This window comes from Oryctolagus cuniculus, chromosome 17 (genome assembly GCF_051225735.1).
Source record: "Oryctolagus cuniculus isolate XC-2025 breed Fujian yellow rabbit chromosome 17, ASM5122573v1, whole genome shotgun sequence".
Lineage (NCBI taxonomy): Eukaryota > Metazoa > Chordata > Mammalia > Lagomorpha > Leporidae > Oryctolagus > Oryctolagus cuniculus.
Genome location: NC_142883.1, coordinates 63184366 through 63197332, shown reverse-complemented (window position 1 = coordinate 63197332; position 12967 = coordinate 63184366). Strand labels below are relative to the sequence as shown.

Here is a 12967-nt window from a genome sequence, read left to right as displayed (position 1 = left end):
GCCTGCCCCCACCGCCCCGCCCACCTCCCAGGAGGCTGTGGTTAGAATCCAGGCAGGGGCTGCACAGATCCAAAACAATCGTCGTATCTTTATTGTTTTTTTTTCTTCTGAATGCAATGACTGTTTTTTACTCTTAAGGAAAATAAACATCTTTTAGAAACAGCTCGATACACACAGTCTTCAGTGTGAAGCAATATACTAATAAGAACACTAGTCTGAACATTTACATCTTCATATATATTATATATATGTATATGTATACATATATATACACTATATAACGAGGCCAGATATAATACACACGTTTGCCATTTTACAGTCATATGTACAGGAAGTTGCTAGGGCGGGCCCCGGCGGAGGGGGTGGGGGTCTGCGTCAGGCCTATCGAAGCGTGGACGGAGCAGAGGACGCGGACAGACTGGCGGACGGACTGCGCGGGGGAAGGGGCCCTGCGCTCGCCCCCGCCCCCGGCAGGCCAGGGCGCGGGGGCTCCGTGCTGCGGGGCGCGCGGCGACACACGGGGGAAGCGAGCATGTTCCCGACATATATACATTCTGTGGGACGGAGGGGGCGGGGCACACAGGTTTCGTAACTCGCATCCGGCGCCGTCCCCTGCTCCCGTGCCGAGTGCGCGCCGTGGTCCCCCGGCGCGCTCGGGCCGCCTCGCCGTGGCCTCTTCGCGTTCCCAGGCGGGGCTCTGCGGAGGTGGCGGTGGCGGTGGCGGTGACCGCGTCCCCAGAGCAGGCCCCCATACCCCCGGCCGGCCTGCCCTCCACTCACACCCCCGCAATCCCGGCGGCCTTCCCGGAAGCGCTCGAAAGCTTTGGCAAAGGCTGGCCGGCTAGGGCGCGCTCAGACAGAGCCTCCCGCCGCCCTCCCCCGCTCCGGGAAGCCTCGGCTCGCCCCCTCGCCTCGTGGGGTGCACGGAGCCCAGGGTCGGGGGGCAGCCCTCGGCCTCTCCCAGGGCCGTCTGCGCCCACCCTCTAGCGCCCCCCATACCGACCCTAGGGCGCGAGCCACGGGGTTGGGGGTGGTGACGGCAGCACCCATGCGGGTGGATGCGTGCCACGTCGTCCTGGATGTCCCGCGGCGGGGCGGAGGGCAGTGGGGAGAGCTCCCCGGCTTCGGGCCTGGCCCCAGGGAGCGCGCGCACTAGCGCCCCGGGCTGTCCGGTTCCGGGAGCAGGCGGCTCCGGAACGGGTTTCCTCCCCCACCCCGGGTGGGGTGGGGGCGAGGGTCGGCGGGGCAGGTGTGTGCACAGGTCTCAGCTCTTGGCGGCCGGCTCCAACACCCGGGGCCCAGATCAAGGATCGGCTCCGGCGCCGGGAGCTGCTCCGAGGCCCGGGCCGGCGGTGCTGCGCGGGCGGCGGCGGCTCCGGCCGGTCGGGGGTTGCATTACAACGGGAGTCTCTGCACGGGGAGAAGACGTCCAGCGCCGGTCACTGGCGGGTCTCCGCCCCCAGCCCAGGACGCCCCTACACCCCCAGGATGCACTCGCGTGGCGGGGGTGCAGGGGCTGCCCCAGAGAATTGAGCCCGCCCGGGTAGGAGGCAGCCATGGGGGCGGGGCCCCTCCCCAGCCCGCGCCCCACCCTGCAAGCGCCCCTGGTGGTCGCTTACCTTGTGTTTGGGACATTTCAAAGAAAAGTTCTCTTCGATGAACGCGCAACCTGGGAGCGGAGAGAGGGTGCGTGGTCAGGGCACCGAGGGCCGCTAGGGGGTTGGCGGCGGGTGGGCCGCACAGTGCGCAGAAACCGCTTGAAGGGCTCCATCCGCAGCTCGCCTGCCCCCTCCTCCCCTGCCCCCGCCCCCCCCCCAGGGGGACCAGCCTCCCTCTTCTGGCCACCCTCCCCTCCACTGCCTCCTTTCTGGTTCCTGGTCTGTCTTGCAGCCCCTGGCTGCTCAGTGAGCGCTGACCAAGCAGAACCACTCTCTCCACATCTGTAGAATGGGCACCGTGCTGCCTCCTGGGGGCGGGGGACGGGGGGGGGGTGCTCCCAGGGGTGGACCGACGCGGCTGGTGATGGGTATTGGGTGTGAGCAAACCTGGGTGCCCAGACCACCGCTTCCTGCCGAGTGGACATGGGGTGCCATGCCCACCTCAGCCAGGCAGGGGTGTGTCCCCCTCAGGGAGTCCTTGCTCCTGTCTGCACCACCTGGGGAGACCCTGCCCCCCAACAGCCTCAGCTGCCCTGTTAAAACCCCGAGCCCCTAAGCTGCGGGGTTGGCCGGTGCACCCTTCTTGTGGCCAGTGTGCAGCCCAAGGGCAGAGTGGGGACAGCTACAGGCCAAGGCAGTGCTGGGCTGCAGCTGTCCCCCGCCTCGTGCCACACAGGGTCGTGAGGACAGCCGGCCATCAGTGGCTCCTCTCCTGGTGTCTGTACTGGGGTGGCCCCAGGTCCCAGCATGGGAAGCCCCCATGGAATAGATGGGCGGGGACAGCCACCACCACCCGCCCGCTCTACAGGGCAAGGCTGCTCTCTGAGGTGGGGCTCCTTAGTAAGAACGGAGGGGAACAAGGCTGCGGCTCGGTCCCCCCCGGCGCCCCTCATGCCAGACCCCAGTGCTGGCTTGGGGGGGCAGACTGCCCCATTCCCTCCCACACCCGGGTCCCCGGGACCTCCTCGGCCAGCAGCAGCCAGGGAGAGGCCTGGAGCCCAGGCTGGGCCACCTGCGGCCCGACGGCTCCCGCTGAGCCTGCCAGCTGCCCACAGCGCCTGCGCCAAACAGTGCAGGGTTGGTTTGAGCCACTTAGGCGCTCCCGAAAGGGCAAGCAGCTAATACGCCGACCTGCACACCCTCCATCCTGCTCAGGCCGGAAGCTGGGGGTCAGGCCTGCCTTCACCCTGTGCGCTAACATCAGCCTGACAACACCCCAGTCTCGGCTGCCCGGGGATCCCTGGTATCTGGGGAATCCACTGCACAATGCCTGTGTCCACCCCGCCCAGCACGTGGCCCTCTGCAGCCACATCCTCTGCCCTGCTGAGGGCCTGGCTCAGATATCTCCACCTCCTCCTGCAAGCCCTCCTGTATTGCCCCCTCCAGGTCGGACAGAATGACCCTGTCCCACCGCACACACTCTCCCCCTTGCCATGGCTTTCCTGTCTGTTCCACGTGGGAGGCTGGACGGTGCCGGGGTAGAAGGAACACAGGACGGAGAGCTTTGGCCTGGTTCTGTCCATACCAGGCCCTGGGGCCTGCCGAGGGGCCGCCCAGCCCTCAAGGTGCAGCTGGAGAGAGCTGGGAGGCCGATGCCCCCAGGCCCAGGGCGAAATAAACCGCTGTGGAAGCAGGACTGGGACTCAGGTAGCTAACACGGGAGCGAAGCCACGCGCCTGGGGAAGGCGCTGCCGGTGCAGAGATCCGGTTCTTGCTGCTGGGAGTGGGAGGGGGGCACTGGTGAGGAGCCCCTGGGGGAGGTCCAGTCCAGCCGGACCCCCCATTCCATGCTGGATGCTGGCAGCTCAGCCCGTGTTGTCCCTCAAAGCCTCCTGGGAGTGGGAGTGGGGTGGGGGCAGTGTGGCTGGGACAGACTGGTTCCGGACCCCGTGAGCAGGCAGTGTGCAGGATTGTGGTCCCTGGTGCCCAGGGAGCAGGTGTCATGGGGCGGGGGCGGGGGGGAGACAGCCGACTTGGGAGAGTGATGCTAGCCAGGACAGCGCCAGGAGGGACGGAGGGTGGGGGTGGGGTGGCGCGGTCAGAGGGGCTTTGCCTCTTCCACAACCAGTGAGAAGAGACCACAGTAATCTCCATTTCACACGTGGACCCCCACCAGGGGGGTTTGGATCCAGGCCACACTGGCTGGGAAGCCCCCCGCTGACACAGAGCCCATGGCCCCCTAACCCACTGCTTGTTTTGCAACGAGTGTCTCCGAGCCTCAGAGGGTGGGTGACCCCCCAAAAATCCCTGTGGCCCAATCAGGCGGTCTGGAACAGGGGCCCGGCAGGTGGCAGAGGGAGGGAGGGGCGACGGGAACTGGCCCCGCCTCCTCTGTGCCCCACCCCTCCGTCTTCGAGGCCCCGCCCCCAGCACCTCCCTCCTTCTACCACTCTTTGGCTTCTCTGTAAAGGCCTCACGAAGGTGGCTGGAGAGGGCTCACTGCCACGGCCCTGGCACTGCCCAGCCCAGGTCTGGGTGGAGAGGAGGAGGAGCAGGAGGAAGGGGGGAGGGGGAGGAAAGGGGGGAGGAGGAAGAGGCGATGAAGAACAGCTCGGGCGGCAGCAGAGGGGCGCCAAGGAGGTGGCACTGACGGCCTCCCGGTCCCCGCAGGCCGGCTCTTACCCGCATCACTGGCACACGGGTAGTGGTAGGTGTGGGTGCATCCTTTGTGGCAACACCCAATGGTGGCCCCGGGCTCTTGGCAGCTGGAACAGGTCTGCCGGAGAGAGGGGAGGCAGGTCAGTCCCCAACCCCAGGCTTCCCACACGCCCATCCCAGCCGGCTGGGTACCCACACCCCCTGGGCTGGTGCACTGGATGCGCGGGGCCCTTCTTGGGCCACGGACCTTGGCAACCCCTCTTGTCTGTGGCCACCAGGCAGCACCTGCAATGGAAGGTACTGGAAACAGGGTACTTCCCATTGAACCCACTTTCCAGGTGGGGAGACTGAGGCACCCCCTGCATTGGTCTCCGCCCTTCCGGGCAGCAGCAGGAACACTCCACATGGAATCAGACTTCTCTGCCCTCCCTGGAACCCCGGGTCTGATCTTGGAGGCCCCCCACCGTGGCAGTATAGACACACCCCTTTATGTCAATTTCATGTTCTCCAAAACTACTATCTGCTGAGTTTGGGGGCTGCCCAGCGCCTGGCCTGGCCACTTGGAGGGGACCTAGTGAGCACGGGATGGCAGTGACAAGCAGGTCCTCTGGAAGAGTTTAGCAAGGGCATGGACACTGTGCCACAGGGGTGGCATCTCCTACAGGCACCGGTTCAAGTCCCGGCTGCTCCACTTCCGATCCAGCTCCCTGCTAATATGCTTGGGAAAGCAGCAAAGGATGGCCCAAGTGCTGGGACCCCCTGCCACCCAAATGGGAGACCCAGAAGAAGTTCCTGGCTCCTGGCTCCGGCTTGGCCCAGTCCCTGCCGTTACAGCCATTTGGAGAGTGAACCAGCGGGTGGCTGGCTGTGCTAGCCACGGCCGGAAGCTGGGTCCCTCATCACCCCATGCATTTCCTGACTTAGGTGGCCAGCCTGGAGTACCCACTGTCCCTTACTGCCCTGCTGGACAGCTCCATGCACACCACAGCCCAGAGCTGGGGGAGGCGAGGGTGGCGCCTAGGAGTGCGCCCTCTGGTGCCCAGAGCTGGCAGTGGGGCCGTGCGGGGCTGGGGTACTTTTTAGAATATCAGGATGGGCCCCTTTGTGGGGTTGTCCTCCTGGGCACCTGGGCCCATGGTTTCTGACCCAGAATGGGACCCTGCCCCTCCACTCTGCTCCAGACAGGGAGCTGGAGTCAGCCGCCCCTGTGCTCTGCTGCTGGCCAAGGAGCCGGCACCAGGCACCGCTCAGCCTCGTGACCACGCCCCGAGGCGGCCCGGTCTGGATGACAGATGTGTCCCCCAGTATAAGGAGAGCAGCAGGCCCCGGGCAGCCTGGGAACCTGAGGTCCCACAGAGACACCGAAGGCCCCAGCGTCCCTGGGGTTTGTCAAGCCCTGCGTGCCAGGGGCTCAGCGGGACACGGGGGCGTCCTAGACGCTGCTCGTTCTTCCGGAGTGTTCCACAGGAGATAGCCCTGCCTCTGGGGACACGCCCTGCCCTGCACCGGGGCCATCTGATACGCAGACACCGCCTGCCCCGCTGTGTGACCTGTGCGGGGGAGGCTGCGTGGCCATTTGTGGAGCAGGTGCAGTGGCTGCGTGCCTGCGGGGAGGCACGACCCCTCTCTGATGGGCCTGAACGGTGGCTTCATGCACTCTCCCTGCTGTCTCTAACCCCTTCCCGCCCAGGGCCAGCCAGTGCAGGGCACACACAGACACCCCAGTCCCCGCCCAGACAGCCCTGGAGGTGGGGCGGGGGGGGGCACCAGCACCCAGTGAGGATGCAGTGCAGGTGATGCCTACTGGAGTGGGGTTGTGTGTGTTAGGGAGGGCAGCGGCTTTTAATGACGGGGCTGCGGGGGGAGACGGGAACCTGTGTCAGCTGGATGGGACCAAGCATGAAGGAAGCAGCCAGGAGGAACCACTTGGAAGGGAAGAGGGGAGATACCGGGCTGGGGGTGGGGACGCAGCAGGGTGGGGCATCAGGTGTCAGGCAGCGGACGTCCAGGCACAGGGAGGGTCTACAGCCCACATTGGGGGAGTCCCAACCATTTGGAGCATGGTGCTCCAAATGCTGCCTCTCGCAAGCAGAAGCTGGTGCACTCGGAGGAAAGGGTGAGGGCTGGGGCCCCGGCAGCTATACTGGGTCACCGAGACACCAGAGGCAGGCAAATCCAGACCTCCGGAGCCCCCACCTGGATGCTGGCTGCGCCGAGGCGGCAGGACCAGGGAGGGAGCTGTGTACAGAAGGTTCACAGGTGTCTGTGGGGGGAGCAGGCAGTCTGAATGGGCAACGAGAGCCCATGGCTCCCGGCAGGTCGGCATGGGAAGAAGGGCCGGCACTCGGAGGCACAGTAGGGGCGGGGTGGGGGGGGCATGTGGAATGTGTGGCTCCCAAGGAGAGGGCGCCCAGCTGCCAGCAGCAGGGACACCACTCCCAGGGGAGCCTCCCACGGCTACACAGCCACTGACTCGGGGGCCAGGCTCCAGCCCTAGCATGTGACGTGTCACCCCCCACCATGGGGGAGGGGAGAGCGGCGCCCATGTGCACAGAACAGCAACCGGAGCTCAGAGGGGGGCAGGTCAGGTTCCCAGGGTCACACAGTGAACTCCGGGGCAGCCCAGGGTCCTTGTTCACTGAGCTCCCGGGAGGGGGACTGGGCGGGGCATGGGGGACGGACGTCCCACGGAGGGGGTTCACAGGCAGAGCTGCCGAGGGCGGCTTGCTTTTGTGGGCTGCCCTGGGATCCTAGGCTGGGGGTCTTGGCTTCTTGGCCTGCATGGGGCCAGAGCTGTGTGTGTGTACTGGCTGGGCTGGGGGCAGGCTGGACACAGGGGCTCTGGTAGTAGGGTATGTCCTGGGACATGGGGGTGGGGGGTAATTGAGCGTGCCTCAGTTTCCCCCCTCAACTCCCCCAACGGACTCTAGGTCCACCCACACGGCTCTGCGCCCAGGAGCACGGCTGACCCACACCACGGCTCCAGAGGGACTCTGGGGCTCCCCGAATGCCTGCCCTTGGAGACCCCAAGTTCCCCACCCTAGCTGGGCCGGCCTCCTCTTACCATGTCCACGGCCACCTTCATGGCCTCCTGCAGCCCATACAGCTTCCCGGCCACCAGGTAGACCCCGCTGGTCCACACGGCGCAGGCCTCGTGCACCCAGTGCTCCTGGGTGTCCCCCCCGGGCTCTGCAGAGGCCTGCTTGCTGCACTCATGTTTCCGGCTCTTGTCGGCCGCAGCCGCCTCCTCACCCCCGTCCCCCTGCCCGTCACAGCAGTAGCAACTCTGCAGCCGCCGGGACAGGCCCCGGGCACTGGTGCGCAGCGAGCCCTGCTTGGCGGGGTCTGCGGAGCCGTCAGGCCTGGGGGCCTTCCCGGGGGTGGTGGCAGCGGCCGCCGTGGCTGAGGCCGCCGCCACACACTCGAGACCCTTGAGTGTCCTCTCGAGGGGAGGCGGGGCCTCCTCGCAGGTGCCCTCGGGCCGCACCTGCTCCTTGAGTTTTGGCTTCTTTTTGGGGAGGCAATGTTCGGGGTAGTAGGGCCCGCACAGGTCCCCTAGGTCCTTGAAGTTGGCTGGGTTTTGGCAGAGACAGCAAACAAGGCAAGAGGTACTCAGGGCCTTGGACACCACAGGCCCCAGGTGCATCGTGGAGGAGAGAGGCAGAGAGGGCCGCGGCTGCAGGACGGAGGCCCCGGGCAGCGTGGCCAGGGAGGCCCCGGCCGCCGCGTCCAGGGACAGTGAGGCGGCGGCGGAGGCCGAGGAGGAGGAGGAGGAGGCGGAGGAGGAAGGCTTCCTGTGGGGCTTGGGCTCGTCCCCGGGGGAGTTGACAACAGTGCACACGGTGGTGAACGCGTCTCGCTTCTCCACCCGTACGAAGGGGGAGAAGGCCGGGGTCCGGCTGTCTGCCCTGAGCCGCTTGCAGGAAGAGATGTACTTGAGGCGGATCTCAGGCTCGGCGGGATCCAGGGGCAGCATCTGCTGCTGCCGGCGCCGCTTGGCCCGCCCCTTACAGGGCGAGGATGTGGCGTTCTTGGCCCGGCCCCGGGTGAGGCGCTTCCGTTTGGAATAGCCGCCACCGTAGCCGGCGTGGCTCGGCTGCTTCTGAGCCCTGGTCTGCGGCTGGCAGGGCCGGCCGTCGGGGGGCTGGGGGACCGGGCCCAGCTCTTCCGTCTTTGGCTTCTTGCCTCCCGGCCCGGAGCTGTCCTCGCCAGTCCTCTGCGTGCCGCCGCCACCACCGCCACCGGCCCTGTCTCGGGGCGTCAGGAGCAGCGCTGGGCCCAGGCTGGCCCGGCCCTTCCGGCTTCTCTTCTTGGGAGCTGCGGCGGAGGGGAAGGCCTCGGGTTTGAAACAGTCCGTCGAGGACAGCTTCTTACTGTTCCCGACTTTGCCCTTTAAGGACCTGCTGGCCGGGTTTCTGCACGAAGGTGGCTCGGTGCCTGGAGTGGCTGCCGCCGCCACGGCCGGGAGCTTCGGCCCAGGCCCCGCGCCCGACGCCCCTTCCTCGGCGCCCACCGGGCTGCCCCCGGCACTCTTGAGGCCTGCGCTGCTGCGGTCCTTTTCGGGGAGGGCGGGGCTCACGGGGTCCCCGGGGGCGGCCCCTGGCACTTTGCACGCCAGCTTCTTCAGGCTGGGCGAGGTGATCTTCTGCACGATGGCTTCCAGCTTCAGGCCCCGGCCTTTGCGCGGAGGCAACACCTTGGTCTTCACGGTCCCCTGGAAGGCCACCCTGGAGGCCAGCTTGAGGCAGGCGGTGGCGGCCTCGTCGGTGGCAGCGGCCGCCTCAGGGGGCGCGGGCTTGGCCATGGGCTCACCACTGCCACCCTTGGCCGGCTTGGTCTTCTTGGGGGAGGACACCCTCTTGAACAGGGCAGGTGCGCCCTCGGCCTGCTCGTCCTTGCTGTCGCCGTAGCTGCCACGCAACACGAGGCTGCGCTTCTTCGTGGGGACAGGCGCCATGAAGGGCGACTTCCTTTTGAGCGTGTGCAGGGCCCGCTCTGGGAGCCTGCCGCCTGCCCCGGGCTTGGGCACCCTGGCCCGCTGGCCTGCCCGCCCCTCCTTCTGCGGGGGGCTGTCGGAGGCCTTGAATGTGGTGGCGGCGGCAGCAGCGGTGGGCAGGTGGCTGTTGGCCAGGAGCTTCTTGGTGGCGCGGCCGTTGGGCAGGCGGTTCTCGGAGGGCCGTCTCCGCTTGGCGTTCTGGTACGGGGTTTTGTTGCGGGAGCGCAGGATCATGGAGCGCTGGTCCTTGCCGGCCGCACCGGGCGAGTCGGTCTCCTTGGTCTTGGAGCCCACGGGGCTGCTGTCCGAGGCCACGGGCAGGGCGGCCGGGTTGCTGGGGCTGGAGGCGGCCTTGGGCGACGGCTTCCCGACTCGCTTGCCCGATTTGAAGGCAGCGCGCTGCCTGCCCCCTAGCCTGTCTGGGGGCGCCGGGGTGGTGGTCAGGCCCGGGGGCCCGGGCGTGCGAGGCTCGCTCAGGGCCGTGAGGGAGCGGGTGCACATGCGAGGGAGCCCCTCCGAGGCCCCCCGGCCGGGGGCCCCAACCCCGCCCATCTGCGCCTGTGGGGGCCCCGTGCAGGACTCCGGGAGCAGCAGATCCTTGGGCAGCGCGGGCGCCCTGCACGGGGAGTCCTCGGCCTCGGGCAGCCCCCGCTGCACCCTCCGGCTCCTCAAGCTCTTGCCCCGGGGCACCGGCTCTTTCTTCGCGATGGGCGCCTCGGGCAGGGCGTCCACCGGGGCGGCCGACTCCCCCCCAGGAGCCCGTTCCCCGCCGCCGCCGCCACCGCCGGACGCCTCTTCCCCCGGCTTCATGTGCGACAGCGAGGACTCGAACCAGCTCTGCACCTTGGACTCGGTGCCCACGGTGGGGCCCAGCAAGATGACCGAGTCCCCGGAGAGGTGGCACGGGGAGCCCCAGCCCGCCTTGGCGTCCAGCACCTGCTGAACCTCCTCCTTGGTGCACAGCAGCGGGGCCTTGGGCGACAGCGGGTCCTGCACGCTGGGCCGCTGGCCCGGGCTGCCCAGCAGCTCACACAGGGACGAGTATTCCTCCTCGGCCTCCAGGTCTTCCTTCCTGCCCGTGGGCGGCAGCAGCGGCAGGTCCCCGAAGTCGTTGGTGGAGCAGCAGTGCCGGCTGTCCTCCAGCCACCGGTCGGCCTTGCCCACCTCCGGGCACTGCAGCAGCCCGCCCGCCTCCTCCTTCACCCCGCCCGCCTCCTCCTCCTCCTTGAAGTCCCCGGGCAGGGCGGCCGCCGCCTTCTCCCCGGGAGGCGCCTCCTCCTGGAAGCCCAGGCAGGCTGCCGCCTCATGGGCGTCGCCTTTGCCGACCCCGTCCGAGGCCTTGCCGCCCTGCTCTAGGCCCTTGGTGAGCTCCCCGGGGTGCAGGCCCCACCGGGGACACGCGTCGCCCAGGTTCTCCTCCGGCCACACAAAGGGGTTGGCGCCGTCGGCCGAGCCGGTGGCTGCGGCGGCGGTCGTGTCTTGGAAGCAATCGAAAGCTGTCGCCGCTGTAGGGTCCGGGGCAGCGGCGGCCCCCGGGGCAGGCTTGGTGCCAAAGGACAGGGGACCCGTTGGCTTTTTGGGGTCAGGGGTGGCGAAGGCCACAGAAGCGTCTTCAAACAGCGCCCCCGGGCCGAAGTCCTTGGAGCTGGCGTCCTTGTCGAGTTGCAGGGAGTCGGGCAGGGCCTCGGGCTCCCCGGGCCGCGGCCACGCGCCCTTGGCCACGGAGTCCAGGCAGGCGCTGTGGTTCTCCAGCGCGAAGGGCGGCTTGCCGGCGTCCTTGGCCAGGCCGGGCGCCTCGGCCCACGCCTTGTCGGCTTTCTCCCCGATGGCCTGCAGCCCCAGGATCTCGGAGGCCAGGTCCTCCTGGGCCAGGGCGCTGAGCAGCAGCCGCGGGCAGTCCCGCTCGCCCGCCACGAACTTGGAGAAGCTGTCGAGGGGCAGGGTGCTGTGCAGGCTTTGAAAGGAGTCGTCGGACTTGGTGGACATGTCGTCGGGCGAGGTCACGGAGCAGGTGGACACCGACTCGGGCTTGGCCTTGGAGCCGCTGCTGACCCTGGCGGGGCTGCCGCGGGCCTGGCTGCAGTACAGGAGGCTCCGCTCCAGCGGGTCCTCGGAGCCGCTCAGGTAGTCGGCTTCCTGCGGCTCGGCGTGCGTGGACTGCGGCGTGCTGCTCAGCGGCTCCGACAGCGGCGTGCCCGCCGGCTCGGCCGAGTAGCCGCTGCCCTCGGGGCTGCAGTGTTGGCTCTTGTGCTGCTCGGGGGTCCTGGACACGAGGTTCTTGACGCTCTTCTTCTGCGGCAGGCTGGCTTTGGACAGCAGCAGTTGTTGCACGGTATTGGAGATGTTCTCCACCTGCGACGTCAGCGCCGTGAGGCTCTGCAGGCTGAGGTCCGACAGCAGGTTCTCGGGGATTTTGTCTTTCTGCAGGGCCTTGCAGTTGCCGGCCTGGGGGTCCACGGAGCCGCCGGCGTCCGTTGGGGAGGGGTTGAGCAGGGGCATGAAGTGGCTGTGGTCGGCGAGCCCCGCGGGGAAGGCCCCCGTGCTGAGTGGCTGCTGGCTGTAGGGGAAGCTCTCCAGGTTGGGCATCAGCGGGGACGGCGTGGAGCTGTAGGAAGGCGAGCGGCCCACGGAGCGGGCGGGCGAGTGGCTGGAGCTGGGGCTGAAAGTCTGGTAGTACTGCTCGGGGGTCCTGACGGCCGCTTCCGGCTGGCAGTAGCCCTGCCCTTGCTGTCCGTAGTGTTGGTACTTGGCGAGGTTTTGGTAGTGCAGGGTCTCCTGGGCGTGGTGCCGGCTCTGCAGCGCCGCCTGCTGTTGCTGCTGCTGCTGCTGCTGCTGCTGCTGCTCGTAGCCCAGGCGGCCGGACGGGTAGGCGTGGAGACTCTGCACCCGCTGGCCCGGCGCGAGGCTGGCACTGGTGGTCAGCGGCCGATCGTGCGGCTGTGCTGAGGGCGCCGCCGTGCAGCTCTTGTACGAGTGGCCGCCGCCCTGGACGGAGGAGGAGGAGTAGGTGGAGGAGGCGGGGAAGGACTGGGAGTGTTGGGGAAAGTGGCCGCTTTGGGGGAAGGGCAGGGGGGACCCGATGTCATTCTGCAGCTTCTGCCTTTGCAGCTTGGGGTAGGCGAGCGGCTGCGGGGGCTGCGGCGGCTGCGGGGGCGGGGGCGGCGGCTGCTGCGGCTGCGGCAGGGAGTGAGTCCGAAAGGGCAGCTGGGCGCCTTGCTCCGCGTACTGCCGGCCGGGCGGCACCGCCGTCTTCTTCATCAGGTTCTCTTCATATTTGCCCACGCCCCCCGGCAGGGGCTGCGGCTGCGGGGGCGGGGGCTGCGGGGTCCCCCAGGCCTGCAGGCTCTCCTCACCCGAATAGCCCCCCGGGTAAGGGCCGCTGTCCTGGACGCCGTAGCCGGGGAAGGGCGGCCTCCCTTGCAGGGCCTGCTGCGAGGGCAGCGCTTTGCCGCTGCCTCGGTGGTACTTGTCGGCCGCCGTGCCCGCGGGCCCCGTGCCCTCGTAAGCCGCCGCCGGGTAGGGCTGCGGGCTGTAGTAGTCTTTGGTGAGCAGCCGCTGCCGGTCGCAGCTCAGCCCGGCCTGCCCGGGCTGCCTATAGTTCTCGAGGCGCGATGGCTCCTGGGAACTCTGCTGGTAGTTCTGTTGCTTGCCATGGAGACCACACCTTTCTCGAAAGGACTGCATGACTTGGGCTGGTCAGCTGTGAACAGACAGA

The 12967-nt window shown here is 68.0% G+C and overlaps 1 protein-coding gene across 3 annotated transcripts in view; it reads right to left on the bottom strand.

Moving 5' to 3' along the window:
• Positions 1-68: 68 nt before the first annotated feature.
• The window catches only part of RAI1 (retinoic acid induced 1), a 106629-nt gene continuing 93730 nt past the window's right edge, over positions 69-12967 (bottom strand). For all 3 annotated transcript variants that reach the window (XM_070061542.2, XM_070061541.2, XM_051829021.2), the window contains 4 exons: positions 7321-12952; positions 4281-4374; positions 1620-1669; positions 69-1410 (listed from right to left, as the gene is read on the bottom strand). In XM_070061542.2, the coding sequence (XP_069917643.1) occupies positions 1396-1410; positions 1620-1669; positions 4281-4374; positions 7321-12936 (5775 nt within the window). In that variant the 5' untranslated portion in view covers positions 12937-12952 and the 3' untranslated portion in view covers positions 69-1395. The remainder of the gene's footprint in view (positions 1411-1619; positions 1670-4280; positions 4375-7320; positions 12953-12967) is intronic.